This window comes from Manis javanica, chromosome X (assembly GCF_040802235.1).
Source record: "Manis javanica isolate MJ-LG chromosome X, MJ_LKY, whole genome shotgun sequence".
NCBI lineage: Eukaryota > Metazoa > Chordata > Mammalia > Pholidota > Manidae > Manis > Manis javanica.
Window position 1 is genome coordinate 10,058,527 of NC_133174.1, and position 24,860 is coordinate 10,083,386.

Genomic DNA, 24,860 nt, shown 5'->3' on the forward strand with positions numbered 1-24,860 from the left:
TTTGGAGTATTTTGATTCACCTGCAGTAATCCGAGTTGCTCATTCAGAAAGTAGAAAAGTCAACTGCATCATGGTTTTAATAGCGTTTATTGATTTAAAATAAATGTGTAGATAAGCTCTCAGAAGCATGGAATCCACATTGTTTTTTAATGAGCTTGAAGTACATTAAGACTCCTTAAATCTTCCACCATTTATCTTGTGTGCTTTTAACCACATTTAAATGGAGGTGATTTTCATTTTACTGAAAAAAAAAAATCCTTCAGCAGCTCTCCATAGTTTGACAAACTTTAGGGAAGAGATAAAAACACACTACAGTGGTGTACGTTGAACATTTATTACAACTAATTGGTGATGTGATAAGACAATGCTCACATGGCCTGAATACTGGTCAAAATCACAACAAAGCTTAATTCAGCCCAGCAGTTACAAATTAAAGTGTAAACCGTGAAGACATGTTTACGTACATATAAGTGTGTATAAAAGTGACACTGAATCAACTGTATAGCTGTAAAAAATACAGGACCCACTAATGCCATTTTACCTCATTCAACTTTCACTTTTACATGAAAGGTGCCTTTTTATTTGTATAAGACTTCTGACAACTAGGCAGTGCCACGGAGGGAAAGGAAGCTGCCCTGAAGTTTGCAGCACTTCTAGGTGGAGGGGAGCAAAATAAATTTGGCTGTAATAAGCACCCCAGTAGGAATATTCATGCTTTAAACAATGACTTATGCAATACTTTGTGAAAAGATTAACACATTTTCTGCAAGATACTGTTATGAAGAATTCCTGGTAAGTCAACATTCCCATTTATTTGGGGGCATCAAACAATCCAACTGACTAAATGATTATGACCACAAAAAATTTATCTCAGGTGTCAAATGTTCCTGGGCCTTAAAAGTAAGATGCTTGTTATCAAACAGTAGATCTCCATCCTTTGTATCAGGTTTGGAATGCCTAAGAAATTAATTTTTGATGTGAAACAGCATCATTCCAATTTAGTCACTTGTGTATTCCCTTTAAGGTATGTAATTTCCAATAAGGGTATTTGGTATAAAATTTTAAAATTTCAACATTAAGTTAAACTTTCATTTGATATGTGACATGTCAATTCCCTTTATTTTCACATATACTGAAATGTATCTGTTTTTGCTTTCATAAAACCAGGTTTCACATAATTTAAGATTCCTTTGCCAAAGACAGTAATCAAAGTGTACTGCCTGATTGTAATTCTTACTGCAACACATAATCAGATTAAAAGAAACAGATCTACAAACTTCAAAATATCCAGAAAAAGTACCTCTTTTTCTGCATCATTCTAATTCATATTTAAGTCCCTTAAATTGATGACTTGATTAACCAAAGTTCCCTTTAAAAGAAAAATATTGTGGAGGCCTGAATGAAGCAGCTTAGCAAAACAGTAATACTGATTAAATACATCATCTTATACCATTAGCTAACATGGACATGAAGGCAGTGATCATCTACAGTGTGAAATGCCACAAGAAGTCATCAACAAAGGAGGAGAGTTATGTCAGTCCAATTTCTTCAAGAACACTACGTGGGGTTTCAGCTTCCTGTGGAAGGAAAATGTGAGACTCTGGTAAGCAGATCTGGGGAGGCTTGAGAATGTGAAATGGACACAGAAGGATGTGCAAGTTTCACAGAAAAAGGCCAACAGTTCAGTGGTTTAGGCAAAGTCTACTATTTAGAGCTGGTGGTTATTTAGGGCTTTATACCTCAAAATATGGGAGAACATAGAAGGGTATTTTCAGCATGCATTAAATACCTATTGATTACCTACCTACCAATGTGCTGGGCCACCATTGCTGTAACACAAAAGGCAGTCAAACCCACTAGCTACTGAATAATCTACAAGAAAAGTAAGTTACCTTAGTGTTGAAATTGAAAACCTCCCCAAAATAAAAAGCAGAAAGCCCTCACCCCCCCACCTGTGTTCTCCTGATTCTTCATATAATTGTTTTATGTGTTTTGGGGGTCACATGTATTTATAAAAATGACTTCCTTTCCAAGTTTTTACTGTTCTTGACTTAACTATCTCCAGGGCACCCAATGGCTTTGGTGGAAGCAACACAGAGAATGCTCTGGGACAAAAGGCAATTTTGCCCATTAACAACCAGTACTTATTTAAAATAAAGGCATATCTAGAAAAAAATAAGAAAATTTTCCAGTGTGGTTGATTTCGCACATCACAAAATATAAAGGACCAAGTAGGTCAAATTTCAGGTATTACTAGCAACAATTTTGTAATTAAGAGACATTCTATATTTCATGAAACTATAGTATGGAAAACAATGTAATTTTTAGTATCCAGTAATAACTTACTTTTGCATCCTAATTGTGGTACAGCACAAAACAAGGAAAAGAAAAGTTGCATTAAACCACAAATCCATACATTAGATTTAACTGCACGTAAAGCACTACATGGAATAACCTTAAGAAAATTAAACTTATGGTCTTAAGTTTCCTTATTTGGAAAACATGGCTCAGCACTTACCTTCATATGTAGAGATTAAGGGTTACGACTTCGTGCCTGATTTATAGACAGTGCTCAAAAAGCCTCAGGTGATTACCATTACAAAACTGAAATCAAATTATTTGGTATTTCGTACTGAAGTGCTATAAACCAACTATGTGTATGAAGTTCATATGATGACCTTTTAGGATGTTTGTGTATTCATGAAAGCTGGGTAAAAATCAGCTTTGGTGATGTTTTTCTATGCAGTGTTCTTGTCTCCAAGAACAGAACCTCAACCTAACCAGGCTATAAATCTAATTATATATGGAAGATAAGAATACAAACCATGGGAGATGACAATCAGCCAAATACAGAATGGAGGAAATTCTACAGCATAGGTGACTCAGTTAAAAAAAAGAAATGGCAAGGAGGAAAAAAGCTGGGACATTGTTAAAGATTGAGACTTATGAGACATTCGCCAGATATAACCTAAACCCTGTTTGAAATCTGATTCTGACAAATTGACTATAGAAATGCACTTTTCAGACAGTTAGGAAAAATTAAACCAGGAATAAGACATTAGAAATAGCTTTTTGGGTGTGTGGTACTTATTAGGGATACATACTGAAAATACTGAAGATGAAGATAGGGTGATAGGGCTTGCTCTAAAATATTGGGTGTGGGGGTGATGACTGATGAAAATCAGCGTTACAAGTGTTGAGGTGATGGTTGTTGAAATCGAGTGATGTGCATGGGACGGTTCCTTATATTCTTCCTTATATGTCTGTTTTCATGATATAGCTTTTAAAGAAAGTCTAATGGAAATGATGCAACACTCTCAAGAGTAGTAAGCCCATCTTTATGTTTAGCCTTAAACACTAAATGCACTGAAAGACTGACATCTGAATCACATACATATTAAACAATTTTCAAGTTAACTGTTTACATTTAATGTTAAAAACATCATACAACCTTTTGTGTATTAAAGGATGACTACAATGAATTCTGTACAGATAAGATTTTTAGCTTATCCATGTAAAAGTGTCCCCCATCCTATTCCCTGGAGCTGGTCAGATTTCCCCTATGTACTCATTGCCTGCAATCGTCTATAGCATTTCTAGAAGAGAACCATGCTGCTTATCAAATATGCATTATATAAAATACTTGCCCTTTCTAAAAGGCCTAGTTTCAAAGAAATCATTTACACACTTTCTTTGAGGCTTGTACAAACAGTGCTTTTTTTTTTTTTTTTTTACAAATTGTGTTTATAATATAAAGTGTAACTTCCACGTATTGACACTGAAATTATAGCTCAATTAACCTAGCAAACTATGATCTAAGTCAAAGTCATAGAAAGTAGAACAGTAGTTACCAAGGGCTGAAGGAACCAGTATGGGAAGTTGTTTAATGGGTATAGAGTTTCAGTTCTGTAAGATGAAAAAATTCTGGAGATCTGTTGCACAATAATGTGAATATGCCTAATGCCACCGAACTGTACACTTAAAATGGTTATTAAGATGGTCAATTTAATGTTATGTGTTTTTTACCACACTTAAAAAGATTACCTGGAAAAACTAAAACAGAAAATACATTATCTGTCAAAAGGGATTGAGAAGAAAAAAGTCATTCACATGAGACAAAGTACATGCAATATTTTTATTTTAGGCATGCAAAGAAAGCTATTTCAGAATCTCCTAATTTAAAGCAAGCAGCTGTATACAGATAAAAGAAGCAACATCTTATTATAGCTCAGCACACAGCATCCAAAGCAAACAGGCCTGAGACAATGCACATTCCTGCAGCATTAAAACCAGATGAACAACATAATGCAAGGCAGGGGGGGAAGATAAAGGAAAAAATGGAAATGAAGGACTACTGTTTCCCAGTGCTTTCAATGTATGATGCTAAACTTCTCATTTGAAAGCTCATCTAGGTGCTTCAAATGTAATGCAGTACAGCAAGAATGATTAAGAATGGAAACAACCGATCTGAAGACCTAATACACAATTTTCAAAGGTTTTCTTTCAGTGGTAAACCAGTATGAGCATCTTTTGAATTTACTGTTTTATGATAGCTTACTCAAGTCAGGCTTTGAACTCTCTAGATATGAATTATTTGGCACTTTCCTTTTATAATAAAATATGTTGCATGTTTTATTAAAAGCATATACAATAATGATCAATATTAAACATTTTAATATTCACAAATGTAAAAACAATAGTTAACAAATACTTGTACTTAAATGAAGAACTTATAAAACCCTAACAAGTAAAATATTACTATTTAAACTGAATACTGGAATTTTAACTATATAAACTCAGTATTAATACTTTGAAAAGGTTATTTACTATTGAGCAATAGATATTGAAGAGACTTCTGATTTGGCTTTCTCACAGCTCTTAAAGGGATTGTTCAATATTATTATAGCACAAGTGTGATTCAATAAATAAGACATTACACATTTCTTAAAAACTGAATGGTTTACCTTAAATACAATAGTATAGATTTTTACTTTCTTGTACTATTTCCAAATAGCCTTTTCTTTTAATGTGATACATTAGAACACATAAGCTCATATAGACTATACTATAGGCACATTAGTTTCTCCCGCCAAATCCCCAACATTTGATGACCAAAGCACACTATATATTATGATACTGCTTATTTCCGCCTAGCATTTCAGCTGTATTTTCTTTGGTAAGCATTTTAACGATTGCTAGGTTTTCCTCTTACAAGATTAATCACAGATAGTTTATAATGACATGTATGTGTTTAAGATTAAATATTAGAACATTCATAGTTCATATTTTTTCAAGAAGAACTTACACCAGTTGTGAGCAGGAATATACTATATCAAGATCACATATAAAATGAAAATAAAGCAGAAGAGGAATGAGAACAGGAAAAAAATTATAATTGTAAAGGTATTGGTTCTGAAATGTTCTATTATTATTATTATACAAGATAATCAGTCACCAAGCTGAGGATATTTTTCTTTCATAAGTATATCAGCTCTCTATTTCCTCTGGGAAATTCTGCATACACGATGAGTAGTAGTCATTTAATACACAGGGACATTAAAATATTCATGACGTGGCTACAAAAGAAATGCATATATTCTTACACACAGCATAAAAGCTGACATAGACACAATCAGATTTCTAGAATGTTCAGTGCACAGTAAAGAAAACCGAAACTTAAATTTTTGTTTCTGTCCTTTGGTTTATGGCTGAATGTTTAACTTCTAAACAATGCCCAGAAGTTCAGACTCATCCTTTTTAACTTAACTGTATACAATAATAAAAATGATGGGCTATGTACTTCAAAATCCTAGAGCACTCTATTTGCTAAAAATACACTGAAAGGATTTTTATCTGGTCAATACTGAGTTAACTGAAAACTCAATTAGAATACTCCTTCCTGACAGTGTTCATTAGAATTTTATTGCACAAAATAAAGGAATTTAATCCCTTAATGAAAATCATTACATCCTAAAGTGACCATAAACTCTTTCACAGATCCTAAAGGAAAATCTTTCCCAAAAGAAAGTGGAAAAGAAGTCACCCATTTGGTATTTTTAAGTAGCAATAGAGGTTTTTAACGGTTCACTTAGTTTAGAAAAAATTCCAAAGACTATGCCTTTGAGACAAAGCATATTACTTTAAGTAATCCTTAAAATAGATTTTAAAGAACTCTGTCCAGATTTATTAAACATTTATGCCTATAAATGTATATAAAAAGACGTTTTCACACCAAGGTAGTATGAGTTAAGGTTTGAAACTGACTCTACAGTGCCCAGAGATGGATTTCTAGGGACTCCAAGAATCCCTGAAACTGGAGTTAAAATTATGTACCGACTTTCCTGAGAAGAGCACCTACAATCCTTCAGCCTCTCAAAGGGATTATACCCCTGCTGAAAGGCTTGTGACTCAAAAGAGTTTAAAACTGCTTATTTGAGCACTTTTAAAATATCCTCCTTTTAAGGTTTATTCAACTTGGCACTTTAAAATGTTAGGCTACTAAGTCATGCAGACTGTTTCAATAAAATATGTAATAGATCCCTTATATAATACTGAATACAAAAAAGTATCTGAGGATAAATGCCAGTTAAATTTTAATCCCCAGTTAATTCTTAAAACAGTTTAAAGATAGTTGTCTTTTTTCCCCCACTCAGAATATAGTCCCCACTTTGTTTTATCTTTTTATAGAAACTCTCATTTTCATGGAGTTCTATTTCCGTATCAATGGCATTAGTGTTTCATAGTATTTAACCATCTTTTGTCAATGAACCTCTGAACCTATTTCAATATTCTCTGTGTAAAAAGATAAATTATAAGTCCCAATGACGGATCATTACAAGAGCAAAATTCCCTATATCAGTTAAATAATTGGGATTATCCCTTAGGATTTAATGTACTTAGATTTTTCAGTAGTGCTATGATATAAGTAACAAACTCGACAAAAGTAGAATTACAAACTGAATTCACATGTCCTACTACATTTTGATGCACATCAGTCCTTCTGCACGTATTCTAGTATGCTTTCTTACAACCAAAGAAACTCATGCTGTGATATATATCCTGTTTTCTGGAGAAAAGAAAAAGAAAAGTTTAAGTCTGCCAACCTTTCACCTGAAAAATACTAGTTCTTTGAACCTTTGTATTAGAGTTTTTAATCTTTTTGTTTTCTCTTAATTTTATATAATACACATACAAACCAACAATGGAAAGCTTATGCCAACTGAAAGAGAGAAAGGTATTTTCCCAAGTAGGGCTGAGCACACCACTGCTGTCATCCCTAGAGGAGACTTACTATTGAAAGACAACAAACAATTCTCAAACGTGATAACCCCAGGCATTTCTGACAGACTACCTTTAGAAAAGGAAAGGGTTGGTGATAATCCAAACTATTCTTTACAGCAAATGATCCATACTGTACTTAAACAAGAATTTAGCACCCATCAATTGTTTATTCTTTATAGAGAAAAAACCCTCTTGAAAAAAAATCCCTCAGTGACAAAAGAAACACTAAAATGCACGGAAACAACTATTTTTTTTATCACTTTTAAATTGCTGTTAACACATTTTAAGTAATTTCCCAGTTTAGACTACGAGGGTCTGAAAAGGTCATGCTATAAAATAAATGCCTTAGTGACCACTTAACATTTAAGGCTGATTTTTAGCTAAATAATAGGTATGCCCATAATTAACCAAGTTATTTTTTCCTATACAGTGAAAATATTATAGTGGATTAAATATAACTACAGTACTCTGGGCCCTCACAGCACCAGGACATCTTACAAATTCAGACTTGGGGAGGATGAGAGTCAAGCCATAGCGCATAAGAACTAGTGCAGAACTAGACCTACTATCTGCTTTTGCTACCAGCAAACTTGAGTTTCTTTATACACTAAATCATCAGTAGGAATAATTCAGAATGAAAATAGAAAAAAATATTTAATCCAGTTGTAGTACACAAACACAAACCACAAGTTACCCTGAGTAGAGATTCTTCAGAGCCTTATTTTCTGAATAAAGGTTGGACATTGTGTTCAATCTGAAACAGGCCTTCAATCCTGGGCGATCCTTTTGCTCATTACTGACTGGCTCCCCATTAAGTCTATTCCAAACTCCTCAACATTTTACTCATACTGCCTACCTCTTTTCTTTCTCCTCAGTCCCCAGCTTTCCTTTAGATGATGTGGTTTCTCAATTTCGCTCACCTGACTCATGAGGAAGGAAACTACAGCTTCACCTCAGTATCTCCTCCTCACAAAGGCAGAAGACTCCTCTGGCCTGAGACAGGTGCTTGATTCCCTTCCCACTCACCCTCCCCATATACTTTTCACTATTTTGTTCCTGTTTTTCATCACTCTCTGCATTAGCTCCTGCTCCTTAGTATATGTGCACATTCAACTATCCTCCACACTGAGAGTACTCTTTCTCTTAAGCCCTTATGAATTACCTTAAAAATTCCCATATTTTCACCATACTAGGCTGATGACTCAAAAGTATAATGATCTGGAAATCTGTAACAAAAACTGGTAAGCTAGCCATTATCTGAAGGCTTAGGTCTTGTTGAGATGAGAACTGGCTAACTAGTAGTACTGGGTCCAAAATTGAAAACCTAGTCTCCTGATTTCCTCTTTCTAATACACAATGTGGTCAAAGAGAAAATAATTTACATGTACTGAAAAATAAATATAAATGAAAAATATAAATAAGCGTAACTTTATGTTAACTGCTCTAGTTTTTCTTGTAAAGGGGTTTCACTTATTCCTTGCACTACAAAGTAGCACCCTTTGTCCTTCATGTTCTAGAATACAATGGTACCTTTATTGCCTCTCACTGGATTCTGTGGCAAAGTCCTTACTCTCAACTCTGGAACCCTATTCCTTGTGCTGAAGACCAAAGGGCCAGAATATCCAAACCCACTATGATCTAATTTTAGCAAAGAATAAAAGAGAAGAATTGAAAGCACTTCATAAGGTACCTTATAGATGACTGGGCTCACGCAGAGTCAGTCTTACTTCACAAGCAATTGTGAGGTGCTAGGGAAGTCGAATATTTTTTCTTACATGAGTTAGCCATTAGTGGCAAGAGCAATTATGGTTGCTCAAAAGATGGTTAGTGTCTAACACAGCCACGAGCAGCAAGTGCTTCATTTTACATGCTGAAACTTTATTGTTAGCAAACTCTAATTTTACTTGAGAGAAACACAATGTATACTCCTCTTCCATTCATGCAGCAGCATTCTGTCATTTAAAAAATTTATATATTAAAAGTTTTACACTTACATACTTATAATACATGTTTGCTTTACACTTCTGGAAAAGGAGAGGGAACTTCAAACACTTTGAGCTAATACTGTTAATATTCTGCTCCTAGATCTCTTCTCACTTGATATACCTTGAGTATCTTTCCATTATCATTCCATACATAGATGGTGATCTTATTTCTTTTACAGCTAGGTTAACAGTTTCATATATGGTTGTAATATAATTTCCTTAACCTATTTCCCATTGATGGACATTTGGGTAAATTCCAATGGCTTAAGATACTGAGTGTGTGTCTTTGTGCATCTGTGTTACTTCTGTTGGATAAAATTCCCTGAAGTGTAACTGATGGGTCAAAAGGTGTACACTTGTAATTGTTAATAGATATCACCAAAAAAATCCTCCAAAATGGAATACATGTTTAAGTAGATGTTTAATACACTGAGCTATACTGTACTTATGTGTATCCTTGCACATATTTGGTTGTATAGGTAGAGAAAATCCTGCATCCCAAACTGTTAGTCATCAACTCTGTGAAGGGCGTGAGTTTGATTTGAGGGAGGATAGGAGTTGGGTGAGTCAGACAACAGTACTTTTTAAAGAGAAAAATCACCACCCATAGCAAGGAATATTGCACTTTGCAGCCAGTCCTAGGCTCATACAACCGATTTAGATCAGGATCAGCATTGAAAAAAAGAAGAACATAATAGAAAATATGAGATTATAAAACAAGAAATAAAAACATTACTTAAAATATTTTTTTGGTTTATGTATATGTAACTTGATATAAAAATATATTTATTGCTGTAGGATCTTGTCAAATACTTTTGAAAATCAGATTCAAAGTTACTGAATATTTTCAGTTATCCCAACTTTTCATTATTACAAACAGCACAGAGTAGCACGAGCTGGCTCAAAATTAGTTAAAATACACAGCAAAGGGGAAATCCTCAACACTCTGAAAAGCAGACAGGAAAGAGCTCAAAAAACATAAACATACAGCAAAATGGTTACAACCTGGAAACCAGTGACCAAGGACACTGGCCAAACTGTTTCTTATTAAAAGTAAAATGAATGTTCTGCCTTCTATTTTTTTCTGTATCTGCCCTCATGTATGTTCCATTTTAATCATTAAATGTAACCAAATTTCACTTATCCAGAATTTGCTCTGGTAGACCTCACGCAAGTTTACTTTTATAAAAAATTAAAATATGCTGGCATAAAACACTACAGCCTTGTTAACTTTTAACCCAATTTAAAAGAAAAAGATTTTGGCTAAAGGTTTTAACATAAATAGTGGTAATTACAAAGAACTATAGTAGTTTGTCTTATTAAACCAAATCCTTAGAGGATTTATATCCAAATACTTTCTGCTGTTAAATGATTATTATATATATTTGAAAGCACCTTACTGCTTTAAAACAATGTAAGATATTGAGTCTGACTAGCATGCCCAAATACTAATTAGCAAGATTTTAACTTTAAAAAACCCCAAAACTTCATTATTAAAAGGTGTATTATTAAAAACTTCAGTAAGTACTTATTTACTTAAAATAAATTTAAGTTACAAAAGATTTTTTATAAGAAATCACTTTTTCTCCTAAGATTCTTACCTTTCCATCTTTCTGCAGTCCAACAGATTACTTCCACAAAGATGTTGTGAAGAACTAAGATACATCATCATGCAGCCCCAGCACTAAAATCAATTTTAGCAGCACTAATTCTCCATAGAGAGAATTCTCCACTTTCTCTACTTTCTAGACAAGTCCAATTAATACTGCAAATCCAGTGAATCTATTCATAAAGTGGATCATCTCAAAGTAGAAGCAAATTCATGAGTGTAATGCTTGCTTTTGGTACCTCACTTTTTCTTTTCTCAGATTACTTTAGTGAGAAACAATACCAACAGCAAACAAAGCTCAAAAGGAAAAACTCCCACAAATTTCAAAATGATGCTGTTAGTATAAAAAAGAAAGATTGACACATCTCAAAGCGCTGACCAACACCATCATGCATCTACTGCTGAGGGTTAAAGCCCAATGCCCAGTATTTATTTATTTGATCTTCATGGATCAAGCAAGGACTTGAAATCATCTCACGTGCAAACAGTCTTTGCATAACACCCCATTTTATCCATGCCACAAAAATGGTAAATTTAGTAGTTACCAATAAATAAGTTGGGGCTCAAAAGGACTAAAGCCTTAGACTGCTCTTTATCATAAGATATCCTCAGACAAACCTCCCCATTCTTCATTCTGGCTCTATAAAATTAAGGAGTAGAGAAAAACTGGTTAAGTGCCTGACCTTATAAAGAAAATGCACTCTGTATTTCCTTACTCATTATATGCAGGTTTAAAAAAGAAATCCAAGTGTACCAACTCTACTATGCCACCCCGCCAAAAAAAATCTAGCTTAAAATAGGTATATAACTGTTGGTGGCGGGAGATGTTCCAAGTATTGCAAAGAATGACAATTTAGTAATCTCAGCATGTTGTACTTGAGCAATTTAAGAATCGAGTTAAGTACCAGTGGCATGTTAAGAAAATATGCTTTAAATTCCTACAGACATTAAGAATTGGATAATGCACCAATTTTCCTGGATTTTATTCAATCTAATTATATATACATACAACTAAATACTGAAAGGAATGAACAGTTCAGTTTAGAAATGTCAAAATCGAACCCTTTGCTTACCAAGTAATTAAGTAAAATAAACTTTTTAAATCACAATGTCCAATTTTTAGCTATTATTATTCAAATACATGTTTATGTTGTGTTGTTACCAACTATAATATGCTAATAGAAAATCTACTTTATCCACTGACTGTTTGCCCTGTTTGCCTATCAAATGAAGGTTTACCTAAACAAACTTCATGATGTTTATACAAATTGGGCAAAAGGTAAATTTTAAAGAAATTTTTCTGAAGAAAATAAACAATCTCAGGGATAGAAATGTATATTCGCAAATGTAAGGACCAAAAGCATTTTGTGGTTTGCATATATTTTTAAGCCAACAGATATTTTCATTATACATGCAAAGTCATCTTTGGTATTTAGAAATAATCAGTTCGAGTGAAAGACCTGACACCAAATAGAAAAATCACCATATATGAAAAACTAGACTAAAATCAATTAATTAGAACTTCTAAAAATTTAAGGATACATTTAGTAAAGTGTCTTTACAACTATACTTACAATTTTGGAAACAAAATAATTTCATGACATTGACTAAGTGAATACTATAGCCCAAATTATAAGACCAGAAAAGCTACTATATAGGTCAAGGAGTTTTGTTAACTCCAAGAAATTATTTGAAAAATATTATTTATATTTCCAATTTAAAAATTCCAACTATTGATAATGTGGCCAATGAAACTTTCTAATCTAAAAAGTAAAAGATGGCATCAGTCTTAGGAAATCTACTCTGTTAAATACAGAAAAACCGTGAGATTTACTCATTTCTTTACTATATTACTGAGAAACACAGAAGTTAGTATCTAAAACAGAATGTTTACAATATACATACCAAGACAATACATGAACAGACTGGGGCAGAGGGTGAGGGAGGAAGCACAGGTTAAGATTTCACACAGCTCTGGAGTCTAGCCAATCTGAATTTGGAATTCTGGTTTTGCTGATGGCTGCAGCTGGTACCAGTCACTGGAACCTCACTGAGCCTCTACTTCCTCATTTGTTAAAAAGGCTGGCATGCCCTTTCTCAGGGTGTCCCTGAGGATTAGTACAGGATGCCTCACATCTCAGTGCTCAACAGCATTAGTTATCATCGTAGTTCTTTTTCATTGTTATAGTATCCTGAACATGTTCTCATTACTGACAATAATACACTAATAGGAAATCTTTATCCATCAACTGTCTGCCCTGTTTGCCTACAAAATGGAGGCCTACACAAACTACATGACATTTATTCAAATCAGGTAAAAGGGAAATTTTAATGAAATTTAGCACTTTGTGTAATGTTTTTTCATCTTACCCCACCATGTATTTTATGAATGTATTATTTAAACACTCTCCCAGAGATGTAAGCATTCATCATGCATGAACATATAAATTAATTTGTTTTAGGAAAGAAGCATCTTATCATCCCTGGATTTCTTATGATAGGATGTGGGTGAATAACCTGAATAACATGTTAATTTGTTAAGTTCAACAAAATAACCTGAAGCCTTACTGCCCATGCAGACTTTAGCTTGGTTTCATAAATGCCTTAACCGACAATGTATTATAACTCACTCTAAATTCAGAATGGACCAGTCACCTTCTGCCTCCTCAAGACCTGAATGGCTAAATTAAGTCAGACCACTGACTAGAAAATGTCTTATTTGGCTTATTTGTACAAAACAATATATAGGTAGACACAGATGAGAAAAAGGGCCAAAGCTGTCTTCTAAAGACAAGGAACTGTAATTTACAGTAGTTAACTTTTTTTTAAATACAGTGAGGTGGGGTAAGGAGAATTTTACGTGGAACCATAGATATCCTATGCTTCCCCTCTCCATTCCTACTTTCCCCTAATACATAAAAATAATACTCCAAAAAAAGGGGAGATATTACTTGCTATTAAAATACTTCAATAGGGAAATACATGCACACACACACAATCACAGATAAATGTAGACCTGTTATAACAATTTTATTCCCTAGTACATTAAATATTCAATACATGCTATAAAGTAAACATAGCATATGTGCCATATTCTAAAGTCTATGGCAATTTCCCAGTAGAGTTTAAAAAACAATCTAGACACAAAGAATTATCAGTGCCCTAAACATTAGTCTCCAAAAAAAATATTAAAATTAAAAGCTAACTTCAGTAACTTTAGAAATGTTTTAAAGCAAATGTAATTAATCAGGAAATGATGAACTTGGAGGAAATATGAGAATCTGATATAACAGAATATAGTTCCATAGTAATTAAATATGAAAGTGATAAGGGAGGGGGCAAATATAAAAGATTCCCAATTCCTGATTCTGGTTTTGACCTAATTTTCAGAAAAGTCCAATTAGTGAACAGCAAAATAAAGAGGTACTAACTTTAAAACCAATTTTATGAAAATAGAGTATAAGCTTGTGGTCAACAGACCAGATGTTAAAAATAAAAAAAATCTCCCCCATGACATGTTTGCAATCAATTAATAAAAACTATGGCCAACCACACACGTGGAAAAGGGGCTGTGCTTGTATCACTACAGAACAGCGGATGGTATCAGGGCTGCCAAAAAAATACTTCACTTTGCAGGCACCTTAACCACTGCTTTGTTATCTCAAGATCATTAAATGTACGATGCATTGTCTCATATTTAATATATGTATGCTCCGGATGATGTCATACCAATTTTGAGCAATCCCTACAACCAACCGAGTCAGTTACTAATGTAGAGGGATTACCCAGACGTCCCTCAACCTCCCTATAGAGGCCAGTGGTTAGTTATAATGGAGAAAAAGAGATTTACTCTTCTTCCCTTAGTTCACATGTCTGTTATAACAAATGCTAAAAAAAAAATGAATTTAATGCCTTCTTTAATTTAAAAAAAGACAATTCCTTAATGAAAACACACATTTTTTATATTGACTTCTTATGCTATAAGCTTCCTATTTAGTGAAAACCACATTTATTGCTAAAGTATAATTCAACTTGTTACCTGAATTAAGGTATCATTAAATTTTTAGATAAAGGTAGCCTTATCTAGAAATTGAAGATACAGGAGCATCAATTATACAATTAACCTAAGACAACTGTGGAACTTGGGCAGTTAGGCAGGGAAGTGGTTTTTAATGACTGTGGTGACAAGAGTCAAGACAAGAATTGACGAACATGGTTTGTTATTAAAGAGCAAAGAGAAATAAAATACTTTTTAGTTTGTTTGCTAACACAAAACTAGACAGGGTTCTACAAAAAGTGTAACTTGTAACAGTATCATTTGCTTGGCTATTAGCTACATTTGCACTTGATATATGAGGTGAAATTATGCACCAATTTGGAATGAAAATGCCCTAATTTCAGAGTCAACTCCTGATATTCCACTAATGATAAAAGAGGTTGTGTTAAGTACTCAAAACAATGGATGAAGAGTTCTCAAATTATTGTTATTTTTGATAAATCTTTTCCCCTCTTAAAACAGTCTATCCTCCAAAGGTTTAGACTAGTGTTTTGAGGTCCAAAAATGGGCCGTCAATACAACAGGCCATCTCCAAAGTAAATGATCCATCCATAGATAACTGAGATGATGTGATGGACGCATATTCCAATCAATTAACTGCACATAGACACTACATGCCAAGCATGCTTCAGAGTAACTTCTGAAACTCTAAGAATGAGGCAAGTTGACTGAGACTTCCCTAGCCAGAGCAAAACATGCTTGTCAAGAAAACTCCAAGAAGCTTACCTCCTGCAGTAGATCAGCCTGCTCAATGGCTTTAAGGACATTTTTCTTGGATGTTTCCTGAACTTCCCCTCCCAAAAGAAATTCATCCAAAATAAAATAAGCCTTCTCAAAATTAAAGATGATATCAAGTTCACACACCTGAAAAGCAAAAAAAAAAGGGAAAAAAAGTTAAACTGAAAAAAGCAAAAGATACCCATCCACTATCAAATAGTAAATGAAATCTGACCACAGTGAATCAATCTTCTTTCTAAAAATGGCAATCTTGCTAACTAAACATCACTGATTTAGTCAGCTTAATTTTCCAATCTCAAGTACTTGAAAAACACAATGCCTACAAACTAAGTACCTGACTCTGCAAGTTCCCAACAGGGGCAACTCAGCAATTTTCTACTCATGAAAACTGATATTTCAAAATGAGTATTTACTGGCTAATTATTAACTGCTAACCAAATCTAAATTCTATACTAAGCACTTCCAGAATATTAATCTTTGCAGTTGGACTCCTTTCTACGTCAGTATTTTAAACCTCATTCTCTCATAATTAAGTGAGTAGGTCTGTGAGGTCAAGCAATTCTGGCAGTTAACTGACTAGGCACACTGATAAGAAAGAGTCATTTCTTCCCTCTCCCATAGTTACTTTCAAATTGTAGAATACCCAAGATAAGCAAATAATAAACTTAACTATAGAAAAGATTTTTTAAAAATACTAAGGCATTCAATTTCCTGAAATAAAATATTACTCACACTGCCAAAATACTTGTCAAGTAATTCCACATAACGATGAATTATTTCCAGGGTAATTAGTTCATTGTCCTGATCCTCAATAGCACAGCAAAAATACAGGCTAGCATATCTGTAACAAAAAACATTTGTGGAAAAAAATTGCACCCTATTGTTTTCTAAATTTATTTTCGTATCTTATTGAGAAAGACCCCATGCTTATGTAGTTTATTTCCTCTTTGATAGCATTACAGATTATTTCCCTCCTATATTACAAAATAATAAATGCATATAAAAGAAATTTTGAAAAGAACAGGCAAGCAAAAAAGAAAAAATTACTCAAGCACACCACCTAGAAAGAGTAGCTTATTTTGTTCTTTTTTCCTTTTAGACTCCTTTCTATGAATATATCCTAAAATATAGCTGACCCAGGCTGTTCTCAAGTTTACCTAATGAAAACAAAATACATTGTGTGGCTAATTCAAACTACAAGTAAACAGGGATGAAGATAAACTCTCCAACTGAAAGACTTATTGAAGATATTGTCAATATGAAGTCAACATTCTGCAACATTTTATACACAGAGAATACACAGAGAAGAACACAACTCACAAATGCACAGCTCCATGAGTTTTCAAAGTGAACCCACCTTTGTACGAGCACCTGGATCAAGAAACAGAATTAATGAAACCCTGAAACTGCCCTCTCTAGCCCCTCCAGGTCACAACCTCTCACCCCCATGGGTAACTACTATCTTGACTTGTTTTTGAAACAAGCACAGACTTGTTTTTAAAAAAGAAGGTTTCTAGGATTGTGGAATGAACCCCAAAAAAGAACAACAGTTCCAAGTTATTACAAATTAGTTAGAGGAAGAGAACAGGGGAAGCTGAGACTTGTCCTCAAAATTTCCAAGTTCCACAGGTTTAGATTAAAGTTTATTTACCCATGAAGGAGCAGTAAGGTTGGAAAACTCCTATTCTCCTCCAAATTGAGATCCTAGCACATGGGACTGCATTATACCGGACCCAAGGAAGCCAAAACTTAACATACGACTTTGAGGTAGAACAAACAATGACCAAGTCCTTTGAGGAGGATTAAAAAAGCATTTTCAGAGGCCTAAAGGCCTAAAGGCCTCTGAAAAGAAACAAAATAAAGACCTAAGACATTCTAAACAAGTCTGTTAAGACTGTAGTTTTCACTGAGGAGCATTTAAGTGATTGTAAGAAAAACAATAGGCAATTATTGCCCATAGCACTAATGTAGAATAATATACACATAGTCTCAGTTTTAGAATTCAATGAATTCCTGCTCTTCAGTATGAGAATAACTAGCATTTACATAACACTATTAATTTCAGTCTTAGCAAAAACATTTCATCGTACTTGATCTTTCCCACAACAAGCACCATGACCCTGATAACAGAAGAGAAAACAACTACAAAACAAAAAACAAGGCCCAAGAGTACATGTCCTGCCCAGTGGTTGCACTGGACAAGAAATCTGTCTTCAGCCCTTAACTCCAGGCCTTCTTACATTCCATCACACCAACTTTACTGTCACACACAGCATTACTTTTTCCCAAGTCCACCCTACCTGACTTCTCCACTCAGTAAGTCATTTAAAATCGAGGATCTCCTGCAGTCTTAAGAGAGGAGGTATTCAAATATGCTCATTTATTATCAAGAAGACCACCACGAAGGGCATGACCTCCTAACAAAGTGCTTCCTCTTTCCCAGCATTACCCTACATTTTTGTTTATCTGTTTACAAGGCAATAAGCTATTCCAACTCTCCATCCTTCCTAACCCGTGCCTACCAAACAGTTTTGAATTTGGGGAAATTGATACAAATCACAAATAAGATTCTTTGAATTAAGAAAACTAAAGATTAAAGGGACTGACATTAAAAATAGATAAAAAACAGATATGACTAGCTGACATGAGTAATTTATTTAATATAAGGTTAATTAGAACCTTATTAATTCTAATTAATTAGTAATTAGAATTACTAATTTCAGGTAAAATTACATTTACTCTTAATTTCAAGATTTTTTCAGTGCTATGGTTAAGCAATCTAACTATGCTTGCACCATTCTCATTCCTTATCCACAGTACTGCCTCTTTACTTACAAATACACTTAAACACTAGTCAAAGGTCCTAAACTGTATGAACCATGTGGAAATACCAACTTAAGTATCACCAGCACTGATGTGTCTAAGCACTAATCAGTAATACTGGAAAAAAAAAAAGCCCGAAATATTATCTAAATTTGCTTTCACTCACAATGTGGAAAAAGCTATCAAATTAAATGAATTCTTTGTTGTAGGTAAACAACTAGCGATCATGATTATAAGAAGGGACCTCTTTCCTGAAAGCTTAGGGAATAAACAAGACACTCTAAGAATAACAGGTAACATTCACTGAGTCCTTATTCTGAGTGAGGCACTAAATGTTAGCTAAGCCTTTTACATATTCTACCATTTTAATCTTCCCAACAACCCTTCCAGAGGGGTACAGTTATTGCTTGCATTTATAGGAGGCCCAGGCTTAACTGAGTAACCTCCTGCTGAACAGTGATTTGACTCCAGAGCCCAAGTTTTAATAAAACTATAGCCAAGAACTTTATTAAATAAAGTAATCCTGCACCTGGCAAAAATTAAGACTTATTTAAAGCAGTATTTTAAGAGCTCTGAAAAATGAACAGAAATAAAAATTGTTATACTGATTTAGTAAAAGATTACCAAGAGAACCTGAAGTATACTCCCTATTTTTAGAGAACCAAATGGTTTTTTAAAAATTCAATAATGAACTCATTTTGTTCTCTTAGTGACTATTTATAAGTCCAAATCTAAAGTAAAATTAATAATAGACTAGTAAGAAGAAAAGTATGTTTGGTTATTTTTAGTAGACTGGATTAAAGCTTACTCTAATTACTGGCACTCAGAGAACAACTCAAAGTGCCTATTCTAATATTCAAAACACATGACTTTTCTGCAGTTAGCTAAATATCAACTGACTGTGGATGACCACAAGTAACCTGTCCTCAGTACCCACTGGTACATCATTAAAAATTATTTTGTTAGCAAAGAAAATCAATACAGTACTCTTTGACAAATTCTCAAACTAGTAATATGGAGATGTATGTATTTTTACATTAATTTTAAGACTTTAATCCAGTGGTGCTTCTGTAATATGCTACACAAAATAGGAATCAAAAAAGCAGTGTTCTGTCTCCACAGTATCTTCAAGAGAATTTATTTTAGAGATTAGGGAACAAAGGCAAAATGACTTGTTCAAAGTCACAAAACTAGCTAATGGCACAAACTGAACAGAACTCAAATCCCAGATTTTCATTCTACTTTTTCAGCTATATTATCTTTACTCTCCAACTCCCTCCCCAAGAGGGGGAAATGTTCTGTGAAATGCTCAGCATTAAAAATGTAGGTAAGACAACTTGGATCACTTGCTGATATGAACAGTAAAAATGATAGTTTAGAATTTCTCAGGAACTAAGGGGTAATTTTTTGCTTAAAAGGTCTTAGGGGGGACTACGGGAAAAATATCACCTGTTTATCAACAAAAAATATGTTAAGTATAATAGATGAGGTTTTCAGTATAAAATGGGCAGATGATTAGAAAAACTGATTATAAATCTTAACTTTTATATGTGAATTTTATCTCAATAAAGCTGTTAGTTTTTAAGTGCACTTTTATTTATAGGAGCTTGATGAAAGTATGAGTCGGGTTAGATTACCTTTATAGCCTTTAAAAGCAAATGCGTTGGCCCAACATGGGTGGGCTGAATGCTGTGTGAGTGGCATTTAACAGGCTATTGCTACAGCAATCTCAATTCCTGGGATTGATTCCCTTGCTGGTATCTTCCTCCTCCACACGGGGGACTCCTTCCCTTATCTAGAAATAAGTTTAACTCTCATACCTTTTTTTAACCCTTTCCCCCTTCTTGTCTATGGATAGTTACCACCTCTTCTGTCCTTCATAGCAAAGCTCCCCAAATAGTCTGCATTTGCTGTTTTAAACGTCTCCACCTCTTCACACTTCACCCCATTTCTTCAAGAGTACTGTCTCTATTCATCCACTGCAAATGTTCTGACAAAGGGCATTTTATGAAATGCTCATGGTAAAATCTCTTAGATTCTTTCTTCACTTTAATTGAACTTTATGCAACATCGAGTACTGGTGACCTAATTTTTGAAACTCTCTCCCCTTCCCTGACCCTACATTTACCCGCTCCCCTTTGCCTGTGGCTTGAATGTTGGTGCTCTAACACTTTATGCCTAATTTGCCCCTAGACTTCCATGCCTATGCCCGCCCTGAGAAAACTAGTCATCTCAAAGTCAACTTTTCCACTAGCTGACATTTACCTTGTCAGCTGAACCAGAAATGTGGAATCACTGCCCTCCCCTCTTCTAGCAGCAACCAAGTCTAAAACTTACCTCAGTAGCAGCTCTTCCTACCCCGCTGAGCACCCAGCCCCGTCTTCCTTCAGGCTCTCATTGTAATGCACTCTCCTAACAGATCTCCCTGATGCAAGCTGCAGCCCTCTTCCCACCCATTCTCCAATTAAAGGATTTTAAGAAACGCAAATCTGATTTTTTAAATCTCTGTTTAATACCTCAGCCTCCTCAATTAAGATTTGAGTTCTAGCCCCAATGTCCGCACTAACTAGTGTATGACCTTGGGCAAGTCACTTCAAACAAATTCTCATTTTTATAAAACTGAAATCTGATCAACAGTAGCAGTTTTCAAACTCAGGAACAATTTCCTATGCAGAGGATAGAGGCCAAGTGAGCAAAGGATACAGGGTCCCATTCCTGCCTTCACAACAGCATCTCCCCTTCCACTTGTTTCATTTATGGTTCTATCCTTGGAGCAAAAAGCTTTTTTAAAAAATTACTTGACTAGGTAATTCTAAGATACCTCCCAGCTCTAAAATGTTATGCTTTTTCTCAACAAGTACTAAACACCAAACACTGGATACAAAGATGACTACATTCATTCCTTGTAAAAAGGAGTCTGACATTTTAAAAATTCTCAATGTCCAATGTCTCCAATGCTTCCTCTGCCATCTCCCCCACAAAAACCCCATCCATACTTGGAGTGGAATAAAAGGAAGCTGAAATAAAACCTAGACTTCTCTTCAACCCTCCTTGCAGCCCATACTGTCAGTTCCCTGCAGTTTCCCCACAGAAGAGAATTTTTTATATGCAGAAATGCTCTTATCTTAAATACAGTAAATTATTTGTAAAGGAATAGAAATGAGGGGAAAAACAAAGTATTATATTTATTTTAATCTGATTTGAACAAGCTTGAGAAACTTATAAGTTTCAGACATTAATAAAGATGTATAGCATTTTTTAAAAAGCTTAGTGTTCAAAGCCAATTAGTAGGCATTTTGCAACATCAAAAATTTTTTCATCTCTTGATGAAGTTATCTATCAGATCTAATCACACCCCCACCACAGCAACAAGTATACTTCAAGTAAATAAACAGTACTAACAAAGAGATCCTGTATACATACAGAATTTTAACACATCTATAGGAACTGAAACGATCTGTGTATGCATCTACGGTGTTTATAAGACTCTAAATTGGATAAAAGAATATGTCAATCATTAGTCATTACTTTATAGATTTTTGGGGATAAGGGAAAATGCTTGTTGAAATTCAGAGAATTACTCACATAATTTAAAATACTGATCCCTATTTCCCCCTGCAAATAAATGAATTCATTGCATTTTCTAAGACGATTAAGCAGAAATAATCATTTATGCGTTTAATTATGTTAACAATTTAATTCGTTTTAAAACAACTTTCCTAATGTTATCTTTTTACCTGGGTGATCAATCAAAACAGCAGTTATTTAAAAAATACAAAGCTTTCACTCAAACCTTTATTAATCATTATTTGTAAATGTCATCTCTCAAAAGTCTGCAATTTCCAAATTATAAATGACCAAACATTTGATTCTACTTCACCTTCCTTATAAATAAAAATTATACCTTTTGTAAACAATCTTCAGATCTCTCCACTCAAGAAAGCTGCACATTTTAGGTTTCCGTGCTAAAACGGTTTGAACAAGTTCTCTTGTGATCTTTTTCTTCTCTTTGTCTGATAGTGGGACATACCATTTCTGCAGTCGGAGCTTTCCCTGACGACTAAAAAGCAACATAAACTGCATCTGTTAAGATAAATAGATCCACGATTACATGCAAATCTTTGATTCAATAAAATTAAGATGACATATTTCAGAGAAGCTTGGGAGGGTAGGGTGTTTAACTGACAAATGACTAGTAGCAATCAATATTTCTATGCTGGTCAAAATAGCAGGAAATTCATGTAGAAAGATCTTTTCACCAGATGCAACTCTTCCCCACCCTACCTTGTTCCATATAAGTTTGGAAAAGAGTATGTGAGGAAAAAAAGGAAAACCGGTAGTAAGTTGGAGTGAAAATTTTGAGAAAGATTAACTCTTGCAATAAGAAACTGTTGTCTACCTGAGCTATGCATTCCATGTTCTATATGCATCAAGAGTACTCTTGACATCAACTGGCTTAGGTACAAAGAGACCTACTATTTTTCGCCTTGAAGCTGTTCTAGTGCCGACCTGAATTACTTGTAGACAGACAGCTACTACTTAGAATGCCGTCTCCAGTTTATGCTTACATATTTTAAACAAAAGCTTAATTATATTATTACTAATGTACTATACTATTGTTAAATATTAATATTAACCCAAAAAATCCCATAAACGCATTCTTAATAAACGCTTAATTTTTAAGTATCTCTCTTCATCTCAGTTTTAAAAATTCCAACATAAATACCCACACAATAAAGTGAGTTAATGTAGTATTATGAAAGAATATATACTTTAAAAAAGCTAAAATAAGAGCTACACACACGTAGAGACATTACACAAAATACTTCATTTAAAACAAATAGCATCTACACATGGAGTGGATGCTAAATTCTAGTGTATTTTACACTTGAAACTATTTTGTATATATTTATTGGGAATGTGCAAATCTGTTGATTAGTCTACATGTTCAATTTTCAAAGAAAACTAATAATTCAACTGGTCTCAACTGCAAACAGATGAGCATTGTTTCTAGAAAGGTAATTTAGAAGTAGAATTCAGACAAGTATTATTTTCTTTTAACAGGTTAAGTTTCTTTAATAGTGCTACTGCAAGTAAGACTGCAGCCTGCTTCTTCATATCCACCACACCATCTTGAATTTGAAGATGGGGTGGGGGAATTTACACAACCAATTTAAAATGGACCCTAAATTTCGCAACGAATTTATTGTCGCTTTTTGTACTAATCAAACCGGCATTAACAAGATATTTAAAATTTATGACGCGGCAGTTTAACTTAAAATGGGCTTATATACCTCACTTAAAACGCCTCATTAGCACAAAATAAACGAACAATATTCGTGATGTCAAAGTGCCTTCCATACAAGTCCTGTTAAGATAGCGGCATCCTAAGGGGACAACTAGTAAAGCATCAACTGGACGTTAAATGCAAACCCGCTACCAGAACTTGGAAAATAATAGACCGTTATTCCAGGAGCTTGGTGACCAGCAGGGGTGGGTTTGCTTTTGAAAGGAGTAGGGCATAAGGCTGGCTGTAGCAGGGTCCTGTATCCTCTCCCTACCACTTTACAGGACGAATAAACAATTCACACTCTTTAAATTATGTACTGACATGGGACGATACCCAGTTGCAAAGCACAAGTATTCCTTCCCTCCTGTTAACAGCCAGTGCTTTGATTTTGCCGCAAATCACAGGGCAACTCAATTCCTCGAGACTGGCATTAACAACAATGGGTTCCGCTGAGGAGCGGGCTCAGGGCCAGCGATCCTCGGTCCGGCCGTCTCCGATGCCTCCCCACCGCCCCACGGCGCCGCACTCCATCACTGACCGAGCCCAGGCGAAGTGACAGGCAAGGAGCGGGGCAGACAATGGCATCCGCCGCCGCGCAGGGGGCGCCCAGGGTCCTCGGCCGATGCCGCCCCCGGCCGCGGGCCCCTCCCGAACACGCCCCGCAAAACTTGAGGTGATAACGCGAACCACAGGTGCAGCGGGGCCGCCGCGGCAGCCGGGACTGGCCCCTGCATCCCGGGACGCGGCGCGGAATGGGGAGAGGGGCGCGGACGCGGAGAGAAGTGAGTTGCGGGGAGCGGCGCCCCCGGGCGGGCGGCCGGGCGCGGGGTGGGATCGTAGGGGCGCGCGCGGGGCGGCGAAGGGCGCGCCCAAACCTCTTTCCCGGCTCCCCGTCCCCGTCCTCCTCGTTTGCGCCCCGGGACTTACGGCGGCCGCGGGCCGCGGGCGCGGCGGGGCTCGGCCGGCGGCGGCGGAGGAGGCTGAGGGGAAGCCCCTGCCGCGGAGCTGAAGGGAAGCCGTGTTTTTGCGAGGAGCGGTGCCGGTTGGCTGAAGGCGGACTTAGGCAGCGAGGGGAGG

The 24,860-nt window shown here is 35.4% G+C and overlaps 1 protein-coding gene across 4 annotated transcripts; it reads right to left on the bottom strand.

Moving 5' to 3' along the window:
- Positions 1-71: 71 nt before the first annotated feature.
- AP1S2 (adaptor related protein complex 1 subunit sigma 2) lies at positions 72-24,859 on the bottom strand. Of its 4 annotated transcripts, XR_005061860.2 has the most exons (6): positions 24,711-24,859; positions 22,398-22,576; positions 16,403-16,511; positions 15,659-15,796; positions 11,421-11,515; positions 72-1,577 (listed from the first exon to the last, which is right to left on the bottom strand). XR_005061860.2 is itself a non-coding variant. In XM_037020539.2 (5 exons), the coding sequence occupies exons 2-5, from the start codon at positions 22,574-22,576 to the stop codon at positions 1,530-1,532; spliced, it is 474 nt and encodes a 157-aa protein (XP_036876434.1). In that variant the 5' UTR covers positions 24,711-24,857; the 3' UTR covers positions 72-1,529. The 4 variants fall into 4 exon arrangements, 3 of the variants coding, with proteins under 3 accessions (XP_036876434.1, XP_073084068.1, XP_036876435.1); XM_037020539.2 differs by lacking the exon at positions 11,421-11,515 and having other exon boundaries at positions 24,711-24,857; XM_073227967.1 differs by lacking the exon at positions 11,421-11,515 and having other exon boundaries at positions 24,659-24,821.
- Position 24,860: the final 1 nt, after the last annotated feature.

Coding starts and splice junctions, on each gene's coding strand:
- AP1S2 (XM_037020539.2), bottom strand. CDS start 22,576: ATGCAGTTTATGTTGCTTTTTAGTCGTCAGGGAAAGCTCCGACTGCAG. Junction 16,512..22,397: donor CTGAAGATTGTTTACAAAAG/GTATAATTTTTA, acceptor TTTTTGTTACAG/ATATGCTAGCCTGTATTTTT. Junction 1,578..15,658: donor AGGCTGATCTACTGCAGGAG/GTAAGCTTCTTG, acceptor TTCCTTCCACAG/GAAGCTGAAACCCCACGTAG.